The following is a 21,031-nucleotide window of genomic DNA, read 5'->3' as shown; positions in this document are numbered from 1 at the left end:
AACCCTTTATTATCTATCCTTAGAAACATTGGTCATACTAACCCTTTTATTAACCATGTATCACTAACCCTTGTATTATTGGTCATACTAACCCTTTTATTAACCATGGTAAACCTTTATTATCTAACCTTAGTATTATTGGTCATACTAACCCTTTTATTAACCATGTATCGGTAAACCTTTATTATCTAAACTTAGTATTATTGATCATACTAACCCTTTTACTTACCATTGTAAACCTTTATTATCTATCCTTAGAAACATTAGTCATACTAACCCTTTTATTAACCATGTATTACTAACCCTTGTATTAACCATGGTAAACCTTTATTATCTAACCTTAGTATTATTGGTCATACCCTTTTATTAACCATGGTAAACCTTTATTATCTAACCTTAGTATTATTGATCATACTAACCCTTTTATTTACCATGGTAAACCTTTATTATCTAACCTTAGTATTATTGGTCATACTAACCCTTTTATTAACCATGTATTACTAACCCTTGTATTAACCATGGTAAACCTTTATTATCTAACCTTAGTATTATTGGTCATACTAACCCTTTTATTAACCATGTATTACTAACCCTTGTATTATTGGTCATACTAACCCTTTTATTAACCATGGTAAACCTTTATTATCTAACCTTAGTATTATTGGTCATACTAACCCTTTTATTAACCAAGGTTAGATAATAAAGGCTTACCACAGTTTATAATTCTAAGGTTAGATAATAAAGGGTTACCATGGTTAATAAAAGGGTTAGTATGACCAATAATACATGGGTTAGTAATACATGGTTAATGTATGACCAACCCTTATTATTAACCATGTTAACATTTTATTATCTAACTCTTATTAACCAAGGTTAGATAATAAAGAGTAATATAGTTATTAATATAAAGGTTAGGTATTATAATTAACCATGGTAAACCTTAATTATCTAACCTTCGTACTATTGGCCATACTAACCCTTTATTAACCATGTATTACTAACCATATTACTCCTTTATTACTAGCCCTTATTATCTAACATATTACCTCTTTATTATTAACCCATTAGTAACCCTTGTTATTAACCTTTATTATTATCCATATTAACTCTTATTTATTTTAGAACATTTTTACTGTTTACTTGTTTGCATTTCTTCACAGGCCAAACACAAGCGATACTTCGGCCACTCTGCCCACGTGACCAACATCCGTTTCTCTTACGATGACAAATATGTGATAAGTGTAGGAGGCAACGACTGTAGGTGAGCTGACATCCATCTATCAGTCCGTCAATCAATGTGAACTGTTATTAATGCGTCTTCTCTGTCTCTCAGTGTGTTTGTGTGGAGATGCATCTGATCGGCCTCCGCACAGCTGGGAATCTCTCCTCCAAACATCAAGCCGGAAAGATTTCCGCCCGATACCTCCAGCGTCCGGATGCTGCACTTCTGTTATGCTGCGTTTTACCCCTCTAGACATGAAGGATCCTGGACGAGCCCGAGTTCGATGAGGATTCTGTGAAGTGCAATGTTTACGCTCATGTACTTTAAAAAAAAAAAAAAAAACACTCATAAATCATGCCAATATTTCAGAAACAAATGTATTTTTTGTTTGGATTCTGAAGTGCCTTGGAGACACAGTTTGCTGATCTTTGCCCCAAAATGTTCATATGATGCATATACGGTGCTAAATGTCCACTTAGAGCTTTTAAACTTCTTTTCAAAATCATGCATTATGCAATTTCTTTTCTTCGTTGTCTTCTTTTTACATTTTGTACATAAATGTCAAAACTATCCACTCACTAAATGCTCTTCCTGTTAAAAATATCAAAATACATGGGACTCAGGAGAAATTAAGTACTGTAATGTGTAGATGTTATATTTGACCTGTGCTATTTTTGTTAAAATATTTATTTTTTATGTACGTATTTACATATGACGTATGCAAGTTAGTCAGTCGGTCTGTGGGCGTATATGAAAATTGAAAATGCAAAAAACTCGCTGTCCAAATATTAAAGTTATATGAAATGTACGTAGTAGCGTTGTCTGTTGCGACGTGTGTAGATTGCGATGCGCTGTTTGTAGCCAATGACGTGACAGCAGCTGTTTATTGTGTGCAGATATCGCGTTATATCTGTCATTTGTATGTTCATGTTTTTGTAATTTGTCTGATCAGAGCTCAGTCTAATTGAAAGATATATAATACTGCATGAATTGAAGTCTGTGTGGTTGTTGATCATGAATGAACACTGTTGTTTTATAATTAAAGAGAACTATGTGCTCATGTCAAACTGAGTGTGTTTCCACCTTTCACCAGCTGATGGCAGCATATATGAACTATGGCCTATTAAAATAAACATGGTTGTCAGTAATTCTTAATTCGGTTTTAAATGCATATATCAGTGTTTTTTTAATACACTGTTGTAAAATTATATAATTTAAATCCTTAGTAACTTAGTAACCCTTGATGGTTTTTAGTAGGAATCTGGCTAATAAAGCTCCAAAAAAAAAGTTACTAAATAAATCCTAATGAAACAAATGCACTTAAAACTACAAAAAAAAAAGTAAATAATGAGGGGGACCCCCATGTAATTTGTAATATACATTTATTATTAACTTTATTAAGCCTTGAACTGTTAATTTTAGATCATTTAAGATATTTACTAATGCTTAGTATTTTTATACAAGCCAAACACATGCGTTACATAAATGTAAGTCTATTGTTTTGTAGATTTCTGAAATGTTATGTAAATTTGATCTATTTAAATATTCAATAATTTGCATAAATTCCTAGAACAGAAATCTGAACAATGGCTAAAACCAGGCTCTTTTTTTATATACACATATATAAGTGTTAAAGGATTTTGGATATCTCTTTTGTTACACTCCTTAAATTTGAAAAATAGTCAACAGGCAAAAAAATAAAAATTAGAATGTTGTACAAATCCAGTGAAGGAAAGTTTTTACATGCAGTGTTTTGCCTCAAAAAAAAAAAACTTTGTTACATAAATCAAGCAAATGATTTTTTGCATGTAGTGTTTTACCTAAAATTCCCATTTTTTTTTAAATTTGAGGTAAAACACTACATGCAAAAAATCATTTATATAAATATATAAAACACTTTAAGAATGGATTATTGTTTTTTTTAGGAATATGTTATAAATTTACTTGAATGATTTTTTGCATGCAGTGTTTTGGCTCAAAATAAATAAAAACTTTAAGAATAGAATGTTACATAAATCACGCAAAAAAAAAAGAATATATATATATATATATTTTAACAATAAAATGTTACGTAAATTAAGCAAATGATTTTTTTTTTTTTTTGCATGCAGTGTTTTGGCTCAAAATAAAAATGTAAAAAAAAAAAAAAAAATTAAGAATAGAATGTTACATAAATCAAGTGAATCATTTTTGCCATGCAGTGTTTTGCCTCAAAATAAAAAAAAATATATATATTATAAAAAAAACTTTAAAGGTCATTGCACACTGAGTCCGAAATGTTCGAACGGTAAAAAAAATACAACCTGACGTTATGTCAAACAAGTTTTTTTTTAGTTTTTTTTTTTTTAAGGATAGAATTGAGCTAATTATGTTTTTGCCTTAAAAAAATAAATTGCAAACAAACACACAGATTTTTTTTTACGTTTTTTTAGGAATGTTATATAAATGTGTGTAAATGATTTTTTGCGTGCAGTGTCTTCCATCAAAAAAAAAGGCACAAAATAAAATTATAAATTATATTTTTACAGAAATAAACATATATATATTTTTGGAATCTTTAAGAATAGAATGTTACATAAATGGAGCAAATTGTTTTTTTTGCATGCAGAGTTTTTGCCAAAAAAAAAAAAAAAAAAAAAAAAAAAGGGCAGACTGCCGCGCTTAAAGCTGATTGGCCCGTGAACTTTCCATGAGAATGCATTGTAGTGATGGGAAGTTCGGTTCTTTTCCGCGAACCGGTTCTTTCGGACAGTTCGTTTCAAAGAACCGGTTCACCAGTTCTTTTACGCTATGACGTAATGACGTAATTAACGTAATTACTATCGTCCCGCACCCATATACAGTTACATGCAGTGATCATATAAGTTCATATAAGATCATATAAGATCATAAGTTTTACAAGTCTTGATTTAATAAATTATAAGATAAATTAATTATAATCAGAAACACGATCAGCTTACTGAACATGCACAATCCATAAAGACGTATTTGTTATAAACATAAGTTTCACCAGATCCCCTCATTCAAGTCCTCAGTTAACTGCTCATAGCATTAGCACAGAGACAGTGGTAAAAAAAAGAACTAGTTCGGTTCAGATGGAGTCAGTCATAGCAGGAGCTTGTTTGTTTGGCAGCTGCACGAGTCACGCATGCGCACAGTATCAGCTCATCGATTCTCGAATCGGACGCGTCCGAAAGAAACCGGTTCTCGTTCAGCGTACTGATGATCCGAAAGAAATCGATTCTCGTTCAGTGTACTGGTGATCCGACAACCGCTGCAATCGCTTCTTGAGTCGAGAATGTGATTGGAGAACTCACACAGAGTGACTGAAACGTGCCGCTTGGTTTGCTTGTGCAGTAGTTTGATTACGTAATTTTTATCATTATACCACCGTTTAAAAGTTAAATAAAAATTTTTTATAATAATTTTTGTTTGAACATGGTTCAAATTATAGTTGTGTATAGTTTCATTAAAACATTGTTCATTTAATACAAACACAATTTTTGTATGTCATCATTATCTTTTATTACAGTGCAGCTAATTCATAAATCACATGTTTTCTTTTAATCAAGCATCTTATTTATTATGGTACCACGGCACTTCCCTGATCAAGATCATAAAAACCCTTTTAGCCAATAACCTAACAGAATCCTTAAGTAAACTTTTAACAAAACGTTTAACAAAATAGACCAACTTGACTGACGTGCTTCATTTCATCCGCTTGCAAAAATGACACGCATGCGCACAGTATCAGCTCATCGATTCGCAAATCGGACACGTCCGAAAGAAACCGGTTCTCGTTCAGTGTACTGGTGATCCGAAAGAAACCGGTTCTCGTTCAGTGTACTGATGATCCGACAACCGCTGCAACCGATTCATGACTCGAGAACGACAACCGCTCTGGCAGCTGCTCTGCTCATGCGCATCATCAGCTCTCTTTTCACAGCCGTACAAACACTGTTTGAGTAACTAAATAACTCGGGAAATTGATTTATTTTGAATCAGAGGGAGTGTCGGGCACGTTAAAAAGTAAAAACCTTTAAGTAATTTGTGGATTAGTGCTTACTAGAGACGCGAACCGTTTCAAACGATTCAGTTCGATTTGGTGAACTGGTTCAACCGGTTCACTGAGAAGATCCGGTTAAATAGAACGATTCGTTCGCGAACCGGACATCACTAATGCATTGCCTGGACATGCAGTTCCATTCTCATGCTATTTAATACTAATCAACAAATAAAAGAAAACAATACAGTGGATTATTAATGCGGAGCTGCATTCCAGATCCACCCACCGCACTGCAGATCCGCGGGATGTGAGAGAGACCGTGACTCATCAGTCTCATAAAATACACACTTGCACAACAACACAGTTCAAAATGTCAGTCTATTTCAGCCATGCTTTACTTGTATAACCGTGGTGAAATATACTATAGTAAAATCACTAATGAAGGACTTTTGTAATAAATCCCACGGTAGCATTATCGTGGTGTGTAGAGTATATAAACCATGATTAATGTAGCTTTTGTTATAGTGCCAAAACATTCCACTCATGCTTTTGTGCCACACAAGCGGTTTCACAATCAGATAACAGTGAGAGTCTGAACACAGACAGTCTTAAACCTTAACTGCTCTCAACATGACACTTAGTAGTATTCATTTTGGAGATCATTAACTTTTATACTAATACTAAATACAGAATATTTGTTGTCTAAAAAGGTCTGGACAAAGACTTAAATTTAAAAAATTTGTATTTTAAATGTAATGCATTTTTTGCATGCACATTTTTATGCAAATGTATGCATGCATAAATAAATATGCATGTACATATGTATATTGTATAAAATCTATAAATAAATGCCCTCAAAAATAAATAAATAAAATTAATTAAACGACCCCTCCCCACTAAAATAACCCTAACCCAATAAAATACAGTAAATGGACACCCCAAATAAAATTAACTTGGTAGATAACCCTTCTCCGCTTCATAATATAAATGTAGTAAATAAATATTTATTATTTATAAATATAAATATAATTTATTTAGGGGATTTATTTAGTATAATATATATATATATATATATATATATATATATATATATATATATACACACACACACACACACACACACACGTACATTTGTTTTTTGGTGATAAGGAAACTAAAAACAAATAAAGTAAAAAAAAAACATGAAAATTGATTTAGCTAATCAAGTTAGAAATTTAGTTTTGCTTGATTTGCTGAAATAACCAAAACTAAAATACAAAAAAGTAAAGAAATTAAAAAAATAAAAGTATAAAATTTAAAACATTCAAAATATAACAAAACAGAAAAAAGTAAAATTACTGAAAATTGCAAAATAAAAAAAAGTTAATTTTTTTTCCTTTTAAATTGAAAAAAAAAAAGTCAAAAAGTCAAAACTAAAAAAAAACTACTAAAACATTAACTTAATTTAAAACATCAAACTAAAATAAAATACAAATGAAAATTTAATTTAATTAAAAAGTTTAAAATTTAAAATATTAAAAAAGAAAAAAAAACTTAAAATTACTGAAATTTTCTAAAAGTAAAAAATATATAATTTAAAAAAAAATTAAATTGCAAAATAAAAAAGTACAAAAAAGGTTTTTAAAAAAGGAATCGAAATGAAAAAAAAAACTACTCAAACTTCAACTTGTTAGTTAGAAATAAGTTAGAAATTTAGTTCAGCTTTATTTGCTAAAATAAAAAAAAAATGAAAATGAAAAATAATTTAAAGAAATTAAAAATAAAGTTTAAAACATTTAGAATATTTAAAATAAAAAACAGAAAAGGAAAAAAAAATTACTAAAACTTATTCAAATAAAAATGAAAATCGATAAATACCCTCAATAAAATAAATGTAGTAAATTAATAAATTAAATAAATCCCCCACAATAAACAAATGTACTAAATAAATAAAAATATATGTACTAAACAAATCCCTATTAATAAATACATAAATAAATCCCCCAATAAAATACATTTTCTAAACAAATGAATAATTCCCCCAATAAAATAACTTGGATACATACATAACATTACATTATACATACATACATATGTATTTTATTAGACCACTTGTCACAATAAAAAGAGAAAACAAATATTTTAGTTTTAAAGAGGTTTTTGTCAGATTTCCAAGTATTTTATTGTCATTGGGAAATAAACTGAAATAACTAGTCTTTCTTCACACATAATAAATAATGCATGTTATTTTTATTTTGTATGGCCTCCTTTGGCCTTGATAAGAGCTTGCATTCTTGCTGACATTGTTTTGCTGTACTTTTCCAGTCTCTGTCGTTATCGACTACCAAATAGTTTCTAGTTGTTCCCAAAGAATGGCTTTTGATTAAACTTTTGTGTGATCTATCAATGAACGTTGCATATAAACCTTACAGATAGATAGCTAGACAGACAGGCAGGCAGATAGATAGAATGCAAATCTGCCTGTGAACACAGATAGAGAGGTTTGATGTGATGAATCACATCCGTACTGTAAGTGTGCCACCTGTACAATCACTCTGAGGTCACATCATGTGTTTCTCACATGGTTTTCAAATGTCACATGGAATAATGCGTTTGAGATGCAGCTCATGCAGAAGTGCTGCTCCATTAATGTTTCACAGACTTAAATAACACAAATGCAGCTCAGACTTCAGCTAATGCAACTCATGCTGTATGATGTGTCAAATTAATGGCCCATTTAACAGTGTGTGTGTGTGTGTGTGTGAGAGAGAGTGAAAGAGAGAGAGTGTGTTGGACAGTGAGAGCAATGGGAAAGTAATGCCTTACGTTTGGTTTTTCCCAAAATAGGTGTCCAGGCATGATTATAGATAGCTACAACCAAACCATGAAAAATGTAATATAAAACAATATAAAGTGTGTAAAAAAATAAAATAATAATAATTTTTATATATATATAAAATTTTCCATTTATTTTAAGTGCTAAATTAACACAAACTGAAACACAAAATAAAATTGAAATAATAAATAAATAAAATACATTTTTTTAAAAATAAACAGGAAAAAAAGTAAAAAAATAACTGAACAAAATAATTAAAACTTTAACACTTTAGACAAAGTTTACAAAAAAGAAAAGATAATATTTAAAGCAATGTAAACAGTTACATTATTTAAAAATTTTAAAACACTTAAATAAAATAAAAACAAAACCAATACAAATGTCAAAAACAAAATGACAAGAACTTTATCTTGATTTTGTACATCAAATTAGACAATTAGTAAAAAGGGGAAAAAATAAATTTAAATTTTATTTAATTTTCAAGTAAGAGAAATTATTTTTTAAATTTAGAACACTATATTGAAAAATAAAAACAAACCAATACAAATGTCAAAAACAGAACAAAATGACAAATTTCACACACAAGTTAAACATTTAGTTTATAAAATGGAACAAAGGAAAATAAAGTTTAATTAAAGAAATGTAATAATTAGAGTTAATTTTTTTTTAATTTAAAAAATACATAATGTCAAAAATAAAAAAATGACTAAAACTTGATTTTGCACATGAAAATGAAAAAACTCATTGGAATAAATAAAAAAAATAGTTGAAAATATAAAATGAAAAAATAATTAAATTAAACAATTTTTCAAATCAAAAATAAAATAATAAAAAAAACAATAAAATGGACAAAAACAAACAAATTAAATAAAAACTAATTTCATTAAGAACTTCAGGCTAAACATTTGTTTTACTTGATTTGCTAAAAAAGCTCAAACTAAAACTAAATAAAATAAAAATGAAAAATACAATTAAAAAATTTCAAAAATTAGAATAAAATAAAAAAAAAATTGAAAATATTTTAAAAAAGGCAATACAAATTACAAAACACAGACAATTACCAAAACTATAAATAAGATAAAAAATTAAACTTAATAATTAATTAATAAAAAATAAAAAAAATGACAAAATCTTTACCTTCATTCAGCACATCAAGTTAACCATTTGTTATACTTAATTACTAAAATAGCTAAAACTAAAACTAAATAAAACATGAAAAATATTAAAGGCAATAAAAAGGTCAAAAACAAGCAATAAAATTACTAAAATGAAAAAGAGAAACTAAAAACAAATAGTATATGAATTACACTAAAACAACACTTTTGCAGGGTTTCCCTTTTGATTTATATTTGTGTTTTACAGGCGTTTCATTCTTGTTTTCAGCTTCGGTTTTTATCGCTCATAAATTGAATTCATAAAGACAGGCTTTGTTTTTCTAGCAGCTAAATCGTTAGCGTGCTGCATTCTGAAGAGGCTTCTGACGTACATTGAGTTCATTGTCTTTTTATGGATGTGAAATGAGTCTTAAACATATTTGTTATTCTCGCCTGGTTCCTAGTGGGTCGTCCTGGGATGTGTTTGTCATGTTCTGAGCTCTGCTATCAATGTAGCTTAAAGGCACTTTAATTAAACTAGAGCACAAAGTATAGTGACATCTGGCCTGAAATCTAACGCAACATTCGCTGCGTTTACTGGCAATCAGTTTCCACCATACAGCAGCATCTCTGTGTCCTTAAGCCACCATTAAATGAGATCAAGCACACACACACACACACGCCCCACATGCCCACATCTCATTTTCTGAATAAATAAAACCATACGGCTGATGAAAATGTGTAAATGCATTCAATGCAGATTTCATTTGCATCTCAGCACTAACAAACAGCACTTTAAAGTAATACAGAGTGCTATTGAGATGAATATGGTAATCATCACCATTTAAATACATATCAGTATTCTTGTAGTTTTTTAGTATTATTTACACACAGGTTTTTCACAGAATTCCAGAATTTACATATAAATTTTCCATTTATTGTAAGTGCTAAATTTACAAAAACTAAAACAAGTAAAATAAAAAATTTAATTTAAAAATAAAAACAAATGTAAAAAAAAATAAAAAAATTACATATATATATATATTTAAAACACAACAAAATTACTAAAACTTTAACTTGATTTAGCACATCAAGTTAGACTATTAGTTTAACTTGACTTGCTAAAATAAGTAAAATAAAAATGGAAAAACAAAAAAAATGTAAAAATTGAAAAAGAATAAAAATGTCATAAACACAAAATGTCTAAACTTTTAGCACATTTAGCACATCAAGTTAGACATTTAGTTTAATTTAACTTGCTAAAATCACTAAAATTAATAATAAAATAAAACTAAAATAAAATTAATAATTAAAACATCAATGTCAAAAATAATTACACTAACTTCAACTTGATTTAGCACATCAAGTTAGACATTTAGTTTAATTTAACTTGCTAAAATAATTAGTTAAAATAAAATAAAAAAATTTAAAACATTGAAAGCATTTTAAAAATATAAAAAAGCACACAAATACATAAAATAAATAATAATTTAAGTCTATTTACTTTCTAAATATGTCTATATAGGGTTTTTACTCCTGTTTCAGTTAGTTTAATACTTTCACAAAATGAAACTGAGAAATAGCTGAATTAAAATAAGTTATTATATTTTATTTTGGATAAAGTTTATTTTATTTAAAGTAATGAGGGTTTTAGATGATTATTATAGGGTTTTAGATGATTATTATATATATATATATATATATATATATATATATATATATATATATATATACACACACACACACACACACATACATACACACACACACACACACACACACACACACACACACATATATATATACACACATATACATACACATATATACATATACATATATACATATACATACACACATATGCATATTTTTTTTTAAAATAAAATTAGAAATTAAATTAAAATTAGAGCTTAAATTAAATACATTTTAAATATATTTTATTTCAGGTAATGTTTATTTTATTTCAAGTGATAAATATGTTTTTTTATGGTTTTAATTTCGTTAACTTTAATAACCTTGATATAAATATATATTTTTTAATTTAGTTAATTTAATTAAAGTGAAAAACACAATAAATGTTATTTAAAGCAACAAGTTTAGGTTCAGTTAACTATAATAACCCTGATATACACACACTATATATTTTATCATATTCTTAACTATTTTTCATAATTTCACATGCATTTGCATCATAAAGACTTGATCTGACCTCTGAACGCCTCATTCCTGCAGCTGAAGCTCTGAGATGTCGATCATCTTCACTCTGTGCCACTTAGTGAAGCTTCACACGCTGAAGAGCAGAAAGATGATGCACAATTAGCAAAGCAAACTAAAGGCGACAGCAGCAGTGTTCGTTTTTCTAGTTCAGCTATAGTAACTAACCAAAATAAGAAAATAACTTTTAGGAGTAGTCTAAGCCATTTAAACAACCAGCCACAGAAAACAACAACTAAAGTTTGCATGAAATGAAAATTCACCATATATTTCCTAAACACATATTTTTAATCTTATTGCAAATGATTTATCCAAGAATAAATATTTTTTTTAATCTTGCAAATATGAAGTCCACATCTCAAAATTCAAAACAATACAAAAAAAGCATTAAAAGCATTTAATTAAATTATTTTTTAAAATGTAAAAAATGTAAAATATTTTAAAATATAAATAAATAAAATAATAATGTTAAAAACAGAATAAAATGACTTCAACTTGACCTTGCACATCAAGTTAGACATTTAGTGATGAAAATGAAAAAATTTTAATTTAATTCAAGAATTTTTTTTATTTACAACATTGAAAAAAGATAAACAAACCCCAAACCAATACAAATGGCACAAACACAGTAAAATGTGAAAATGAAAACTTCAACTAAAACTGAATAAAGATGGAAAATATAAAAAGAAAAAAATATATATAAAAAATATTTAAAAACATTTTTAAAAAAAACTTAATTTACGCACCATCAGACTGTAAACTCACATACTGCATGTGCCCTGAGGTACTAAGGACTGAGAAATGGTTTTCTGAATGTCCCGCCCTCCGCTTACCCAAAATCCTGTTCAGCAGAACATCTCTGGATTTACTGGAGCTGCTGACACCTCACGAGGCGTGCCGTCACGAAACCTCACGCAAACACAAACACAGCAAGTTTCCTACAGTGAGGCTTCAGTGACGCACACATACTGTCACGCCTCTGAAGAAACAAGTTCAGGACAAAAGACATTCACAAACTCTCAGTTTCATTCTCACCATTACTTTTGTTGTTGTCATAGTGCAAATGTGTTCAAAATGTAGTCATTAGAACTGAAAATATAATTTTTGTGCCTGATGGTTCTACTAAAGACACATTTTTGCATGCATTTATACTCTTTTTCTAAATTGCATCTTGAAAAACTTGAAAATTTTAGTTTTGAGAAAAGTGTTTATTATAACATAACACATATCATATTCTTTGCTAAACCTATTTTTTGTTGTCTGAATTGTTTCTACATGATGAACTTGCATATGTGAAATGAAAGACGTTGTGAGAAGGTTTTCTGGTAACTGATATCTCGTATGTTGCAACACTTTCTGTAACTGACTGAACGAACGTATCCTGGCCTGCAGCTAAAACGACAACCAATGCAATTATAGAGAGTATTTATTTAAGAGCTGTTTGTTCAGGTGAATCTGAATACGATCCAGATATTTGAGCTCCTTCCGGCTTTGTGGTTGTAAAGTATGCAGGTAAAATTACAACAACATTTCACAAGCAACTATTCATCATTGATTTGCAAAATGTGGTTTGCAAATTTTGCAAAATCTTGATGCTTCCTATATGCATGCAAAAGAGATTTAAGAATTACAACAGAGGGGAAGATTTCCAGTGCATTCAACTATTAAGGTGTTCTGAGGTTTTGGATGGTTCAGGTCCACTTCTGATGTCTGTTTGTGAGTTTTCTTCTCCCATTTCGTTTTGTTGTGTGTTTTTGTAATTTTTAGAAGCTTTTTAAATGTCTATGTAGTTTTTATTAATTTTATTTGCATTTTAGTTTGAGTTGTTTTTGTGAATTTAGGCAACTAGCTGAAATAAAATGTCTTATTTTTTTTAATTCAGTTAAAATTTATTTCATATTTCAAGTAATGATAATATTTTTATAGTTTTAGTAATATATAAAAACCCTGGTGTTTTGAAGATTTGCACACTGTCAGAAAAGCACAAGACAAAATATTAATACTAAAGAAATATTGATGAAAAACAACTATTTCTGTAGAAAAATTAAATGGCGTTTACCAATGCAAAACTTTTTTCTTTGCAGTTACTGACCCAACAAACAAATAATATGTTCTGAGAACATTTTGCTAACATTCCCATTTAGTTATGAAAATATTATTATGAATAAAATATTATTTCTGAATGTTCTCGGAACATTCAGAAAGTTTTTATTTCTTTGATAGATATGAATGATAAAGAAACATTCCATTTTAGAATTTTTTATATTATTTTATTTCACGTAATGACAATCATTTTTATAGTTTTAGTAATCTATAAAAAAAGATTTGCACACTGTCAGAGTAGCACGAGATAATTAATTAGTAAAAATAATAATACTGAAGAAATATTTCCATAGAAAATTTTAATGTATATTATTAATAAAATTTGTTTCTGAATGTTCTTGAAACACTCAAAACTTTTTTTCTTTGATACATATGAATGATAAAGAAACATTCCATTTTAGAATTTTGCAAACATTTTGGCAATGTTGATTTTGAATGTTTTCAGAACATTCTGAAACATGTACAGTAGAAACATTAAAAAACACACTATATAAACGTATATAAAATGTTCCATAAACGATGTTGGGCGAATGTTTTGAGAACATTAATAAAGACAGCATTAAACATACTTGTTACTGAAAGAACATTTGTTCTTTGAGAGAACCATTCCAAAGTGTTCCTTATAACCTGCAAAGGTGTTCTGAGTTTTTTAAATGGTTTCCCACACTGTAAAAAAGTTCTCACCAGTTTCAACTTAAAAACTTAAGTTTAACCTCCCTTAAGATTTTAAGTTAAATCAATTTAAGTCATTTGAACTCACAAGTTATATCAACTCATTTTTATTGTAAGGAGTTAAAATGACTTCTTGTTTTAAGCTGATTTGACTTAAAAACTTAAGGCAGCTGCTAAACGTAGGTTTTTAAGTTAACTCTAGTAAAAACTTTTTACAGTGATTTTCTGGTTCAGGTCTACTTCTGATGTCTGTCTGTGAGTTTTTTCTCCCATTTTACCACCTGCAATGCAAAACACATAACCCAGTGGTATATTTTACAAGATAAATGTGTCACTTTTAACCAGATTCAAACTGAGTTGTGAATGTGCGTAATCAGAGCTAAAGCTCATGGTTGTGCGTAGTGACTCCGCTGATGTCAGATAGTCAGTATGTTCTCAATCACAGCCAGCATCTGGTGAGGAGGTTAATAATGCTTGGATTAAGACGAGTTGATTTGGCAAAGGTTACACTGATGGTTCATCCTGTACAGTCAGCTTCTTCTTTCTGTAATCCTCGCATTATCAACTCATGAGATGCTCTGGAAAGCAAGAAAAATAATAGAAAGGAAAAAAGCTGTTAAAAATGCAGTAAATAAACAAGTGTTTGGTCCTATGGTAATTGCTCAGCAAGTGTGGCAGAGACAAAGAAAGTGAGTCATATTTACTATCAGCTTTGGTGAGTTTTATGTAAATGGGGGATTAATGTAATCTCAACCGCAGGGTTGCAAATGCGTATCTGCTCTCTTCGGCTTTCCTTCCACCAGGAACTTATTATTTTGTAACCACAATGTTGATTTGTACAGTAATGCTTTAATATGAACTTATGCACATATTTGTATCTAAATTACATTTCATGAGGGTGAGGGCCACTAATAAACGTTTTAATCTCTAAAGAAATGTTTACTACAAAAAGTTATTGATAAGAAGTGCATCCTAGTAAACACTATGTACATTAGATTTACGTTTAATAATTAAATGCAAAGCAACTTATAAAACCTCAAGCAATTTGCATTAAGAGTTAAACACAGGGATAGAAAAGCCAGAACAGAATTACAAATTAAGAAATGTAGAGAAAACATAATTAGTATTATTATTTGCATAATTATATGCATTCAGAAATGTAGAGCAAATCAGCATTATTAGAATTCCTATAATTAATGTCATGCTATTGTTTCCTACATAAATCACTCAGCCTTAAACTATTTAAACTACTCTATGAAAAAACTAAATATTTAACTTGCAAATGAGTTGTTTCTAGACACGCCTCCTCCCGCCCTAAGTCAACGCTGATTGGTCGCGCTAGCCCTCATTAGTATGCGGTGGGCGTGTCTGCAGCGTGTCTGTCAGATGAATGAGTAGAGCTCTTCAGTCGCGCATAGGGCAGCGAAAGAGAACTCAGCCGCTCACCGGCGCTCAGAATGCGGCTGCTACTGTAAACTCATCCCGCTCCCGTTCCCTGTGACGCCAACACTGAACGGGAAACATGTGGAACACTAAAAGAGGAACCTGGCTTTACAGCAAAGGAGAGTTATGGGTACGTTTCTTACATTCATGAAAAACTGCATTCATCGTTTTATCTTATTCTCTTAATTGTCAGCAACTCTTTATAACATCTTAAAATTATATAATCGATTATTATGTGATCCAAATACTTATAAGATATAAAAATCAAAGTCTAATAAGTATTTGGAGGGACTGTACAATCATTTTGGATCATATTGTTATGTTCAAAACTGTTATCAAAAATGTAATGTGACAATATAGCAGCATTATGATTTTGTTTGCATGTTTGTACAAAAAATACAGCAGTGATAACCATATTAGTCAAAATACTTTTGCAATCAGTTAAAAGCGTGCTACCACTGTGATCAATATGATTTTGCTGTAGTAATATAATTAGTAAATATGACAGAAATATGAGTATCATGATAAATAACTGAGTATATAATACTTTGCTATATCAGTAAGGCTTGATGTAGATTTAGTCCAACCATCTTCCCAGCACACACACACTCAGTAATGTTAAACCCAACTGCTTTTAATGTGCTTAATGCATAATTTATATACGCAGTAAATATATACATTGCTTCCTCGACCATTTTTATATTTGCCATTTGATTAATTTATACTTCTGTTGCCACTTACTAAACTTTTTGTCTGTTGTTTATTTCAGGGTTTGTTCGTTCTCCTCTTGTACACCAGTCCCCTCTCCTGTTCATCAAATTTCAGTCACCTCATCTATAAGATAAAAGAAGGATTACCTAGAGGGACACTCATAGGGGCTATCGGTGCGGATTTAAAATTGGATCTTTCCGTCAACCCTCCTCGCTCATTCAATCTGGAGCTAAAGACGACCAGCCAGCAGTATGTGAGTCTGAATAACACGACGGGGGAGCTGTTCACATCTGCCGTGGAGATTGACAGAGAGGCTCTGTGCGCGGAGTCCCACGAGGGCCAGGGCTGTGCACTCTTTCTGGATGTGCTAATCCTTCCTCAACAGTACTTTCAGCTGGTTAAGATTAAAATCGTTATCGAGGATGTGAACGACAACCGCCCGCATTTCCCCGTTGATGAAATCAGGGTGTCTGTGCCAGAGAACGCACCTGTTAATGCCAGGTTCGCTGTGGAGCAATCCGCAGTGGATCCCGACATTGGGATTCACAGCGTTCAGACATACTGGCTTGTTAATGACTATGGAGTTTTCACATTGGATGTAGAGGAGAACGAAGGCGGTGAACTGACGCCCTTTCTGATCATTACTGAGTCTCTGGATAGGGAGACGCAAGCTGAGTATGTGACTGACATCATTGCTGAGGATGGAGGATCTCCGCCGCTTTTGGGCACTGCGACTTTGAGGATTATCATTACGGACGTCAACGACAACTGCCCCAAGTTTATAGAGTCACAAGTGAACGTTACTCTTTATGGAAATGCTACTAAGGGCATGCAGCTGGCTCGTCTACAAGCCTATGACCCAGACGAGGGAGCTAACGCTTTGATCACATACACCTTCAGCGAACGGGTCACCCAGGAAAGCAGAAACCTGTTTCATTTGGATACAAACTCTGGGTTACTTAAACTAGCTGGAAAGATTGACAACAACACAGGGAAACTCTACAAACTAATCATTTTGGCCAACGGGCCAACTTGTATTCCAGAAGTCGCAACGGTTACCGTTCACGTCATCAGACAGCTCTCAGGGCCTCCGGCAGTTGTCCCACGCTACATTGCTTCGGAGAAGGATGGCGTTGTGAGTATAAGTGAATCAGAGCTGCCCTTTTCACCCATTGCTTTTTTTACAATTAAAAACACTGAGCCACAACAGAAGATAGAGTGTCTTCTTGAAGGCACAGGTCCGTTTAGGCTTGTACCGTATGAGCGGGTTAAAAACGAGTACTTGCTTGAGACCACTGAGGTATTGGATTATGAGCAGCAGCAGGATTATGAAATGGTTATTGTGGTGCGTAACCCTCATGGATTAGTAGTTAACACCGTAGTGAAAGTCCACGTGTTGGACGTCAACGACAATGCTCCTATATTCAAGCAATCCTTCATTGACGTCGCAGTAGAGGAGAACAACCCGCCAAATACGTTCCTCGCTCAGCTTCAGGCCACCGATGCGGATAGTGAAAGCAGAGGCGAGGTGTATTACCTACTCGGTGCTGACGCTCCCACCATTTTTGACTTGGATCGGTCAACCGGGGTGCTGACGGTGTCCACTTCGCTTGACCGAGAAGAAAAGGAGACGTATCGATTCATGGTGCGGGCTGTGGACCGTGGCACGCCGAGGAAGGAATCAATCGCCACTGTGATTATCACCGTCCAGGATCGGAATGACAACAGTCCAAGGTTTATCAACAAGGACTTCACCTTCTTTGTACCAGAGAACTTTCCAGGTTTTGGAGAAATTGGTGTACTCACGGTTACAGATGCAGACGCTGGGGAGAACGGCTGGGTGGCGTTGTCCATCCTTAATGGAAGCGACATCTTCGTAATTGATACTGGACGAGGAGCACTGCGAGCCAAGACCCCTTTGGACCGGGAACAACAAGGAACATACTATGTTTGGATCGAGGCAATTGATGGAGGCGAACCCTCTCTTTCTTGCATCACAATGGTAACTGTTCTTCTCCTGGATGTCAACGATAATCCTCCAACTGTTCTTTTCCCTCAGTCCAACCAGTCGTACATGTTGGTGCTTCCCAACACACTTCCAGGAACGTCTATAACGGAGGTCTACGCGGTGGACCGGGACACGGGAATGAACGCTGTTATTGCGTACAGCATTATTAAGAGAACGGATGGAGAGCCAGGCTCGTTTGACATCGACCCTTACACTGGAAACATCACGTTGAGGAAAACCTTGAGCAATCGAGGCCTCTACAGTTTGTGGGTCAAAGTCAGGGACCACGGTCAGCCAGAACTCTACTCTACCGTGCTGGTCAACCTGTTTGTGAATGAGACCGTCAGCAATGAGACTCTCATTCAGAGTTTGTTGCCTAGAAGTGTAGATATTGACCATGGTGAGCTTCCTCCAGATAAAGAAGGGAGGAAGGGCGAACAAGTGCCAAATATGTGTGGCGAGTACCAAGTGTTACTGCTTGCGCTGACGGCTACTTGCCTGGGATTGTTTCTGACCGTAGTGTCGTTGGTGACTTACATTTGCTGCAAGAAAAGAAAACCGAAAAAGAAGAGGTTAGACATTGAGATTCCTTTAAAACTCAACCATGAAATGGTGGACAAAAACCCAATGGAGATTTCAAACATCTGACATTACAACTGCTTGTACTGCCCAAAATAATTTGTTTACAATGTGTTTTGTGCATCTTAATATCTCTTAAGTATATGATTTGAAAATACAATGTATATATTGTGCATACAGTATGTTTTATAACTGATGAAATCTATAAATATATATATATTGACGAGATTGCTGCGAAGTATGAAGATTTTGCTATTTGCATTTGCTGCCCAACATGCTTTTAATGTAATTTATCTTACAATGGTGCCCTCAGCAGTGTGTTGTGTCAAATTGTCAAACCTCTTTTATATGCCTGTCTACAGGAGCATCGTTCTCCCCATGGAAAGCTGTTTCAAATGTTATGCTCCTTATTGTTTGGCATCACCGAAAGAGATGAGAAATCAATGCCACATTGATTCCTCAACCATTTCTCAGTTGATAACAGGTGTTGTTGGACATTTTGTGTTTTCGGTAGGATACTAGGCTGGTGTGCAATGTCTTAACAAGTTTCCTGAACCCTAAAATGTCTTGGTTCCTTTTGATTTGTTTGTGATGACTTTTGTGCACTCAGCTCAAAAGCTTCTTCAAAGCAGCTAAGGCGACATTTCTCTGATCTCATTTCTGTGTAAACGAAGAGTTCGTGAACATTAAAGTGCTTTATTTTCTTATTATTAGCTTGGATATGATTTTCTTTCACGTATTACAGACTAAACCGGTATTAGATGTGGACATGACTCAGCAGTTGTACCGCAGCAGTCGTTGCTCATAAAGTTAATCTACTGAAACGTTCTTTAAAGATCATTTAAGCAGTGCCATTTTGTCGAGTACGAGCGTAATCATGAGGGGAATTTAAAAACAGTCTCAGTGTTTGATTTGACTGTGTCTACATGTCATTTACAAGAGTTCTTGGAATGTGTTTGTACACATACTGTTGTCGTTTTCTTGGGAAAGATATAATGCCAACAGTTATCAAGAAAACGGGTTATCAGACTTATCGAAGACCAAATCGCAAACTTATTTTCATTGAAAAATGGCATTCAGTGAGTCAAGATGAAGATATACTGTTGAGATCTTATTTGATTATATTTTTCTTAAGAGTTGTTGTATACAGTATGTGCACCAGTCATGAAAGTTAAATTCAAACAGTGTTAATTGCCCTTTTCAAGCAGCTAAAGCCTGATGGCGATTGTTCACTGAGTCCTTTGGTTGGCATCTCATTATGCTCTTTTTAATCTCTTTCTTTGTGTCAAACCAATAAGATGGCTTCTCCAGTGTCCCGAACCATTACAGAGGTCAGATCGGGAGTGTGTGTTTAGCTTGTCATCGCTCGTGGAACACCATTCAGCTCTCTAAAACAGACAAGCATGGCATGGCCACTTGCCACTTCTATTATTCCAAAAACCAGTTGGGTTTCATTTTTCCCTTTCTCTCTCTGGAACTCTCTGAAATGCTCACAAAGGAAAGCGGTCATTTAAAACCACAAGAAGCCAGAGGACAGATAATGTATCGAGGCTTTGCGGTGCACAGGTTGCGAGTAGGGCCCGTCACCTGGGGTCAGGTTCACCACTTAAGCTGCTTACTTCACCAGCAACATGTGTTCACAAACCAGCGGGAGGATGAAATCCACCAGCAGGCATCTAAGAACATTTTCATCTGTGGGTCAAGATCAAGCTTCAGATTAAAAAAGAAAAAAAATTATTGCACATTATTAAATTCTTCGAAACTGGTGGTGTTTGCAATGCCAAGGTCGTGGGTTCGATTCACGGGGATATTTATAAAATGATAATCTCCCCAAATACATTGTAGTTTGCTTTAGGTCAAACATGTGGCAAATGCAGAAAAGCATCACATACTGTAGCATGGTAACCCAAACCTAAGAGAGGCTTGACATTGCCAGTGATTTAAAATGACCAGAAGTAATTTATTTTTAATGAGTTAAACAGTGAATAGTGTGAACAGTGTTGGCTCATTTGCATAAGTTAAACTATTGTTGCATCACCAGTGGAATTTGAAGTCTGACTTTCTGACAAGTTATTCAAGTTCAAAGTCAACTTCACAATGCAAAGTTTTGATGAGCGGCAGGAGTTCAAAGTCACAAACAGTATAAAAAGCAATCGAAACAGCT

The 21,031-nt window shown here is 32.6% G+C and overlaps 2 protein-coding genes across 2 annotated transcripts in view; both read left to right on the top strand.

Annotated features, from left to right (window-relative positions):
- The window catches only part of eml6 (EMAP like 6), a 56,555-nt gene extending 54,289 nt beyond the window's left edge, over window positions 1–2,266 (top strand). The window contains exons 37-38 of the mRNA XM_073826376.1: window positions 1,161–1,261; window positions 1,334–2,266. Of these exons, the coding sequence (XP_073682477.1) occupies window positions 1,161–1,261; window positions 1,334–1,358 (126 nt within the window). The 3' untranslated portion in view covers window positions 1,359–2,266. The remainder of the gene's footprint in view (window positions 1–1,160; window positions 1,262–1,333) is intronic.
- Window positions 2,267–15,339: 13,073 nt separating this feature from the next.
- On the top strand, window positions 15,340–19,574 carry pcdh20 (protocadherin 20). Its single transcript, XM_073826035.1, has 2 exons — window positions 15,340–15,699; window positions 16,339–19,574. Exons 1-2 carry the CDS (start codon window positions 15,649–15,651, stop codon window positions 18,934–18,936), a joined length of 2,649 nt encoding a protein of 882 aa, XP_073682136.1. The 5' UTR covers window positions 15,340–15,648; the 3' UTR covers window positions 18,937–19,574.
- Window positions 19,575–21,031: the final 1,457 nt, after the last annotated feature.

This window comes from Garra rufa, chromosome 20 (assembly GCF_049309525.1).
Source record: "Garra rufa chromosome 20, GarRuf1.0, whole genome shotgun sequence".
In the NCBI taxonomy this organism is placed as follows: Eukaryota; Metazoa; Chordata; class Actinopteri; order Cypriniformes; family Cyprinidae; genus Garra; species Garra rufa.
Note: the sequence above shows the minus strand (reverse complement) of the source record. Positions and strands in the feature narration are given on the sequence as shown.

What these genes read in the sequence shown, in the direction of transcription:
- pcdh20 (XM_073826035.1), top strand. Translation starts at nt 15,649, where the DNA reads ATGTGGAACACTAAAAGAGGAACCTGGCTTTACAGCAAAGGAGAGTTA. An exon ending in ACAGCAAAGGAGAGTTATGG is followed by an intron (nt 15,700 to 16,338) that starts GTACGTTTCTTA and finishes TGTTTATTTCAG; the next exon opens with GGTTTGTTCGTTCTCCTCTT.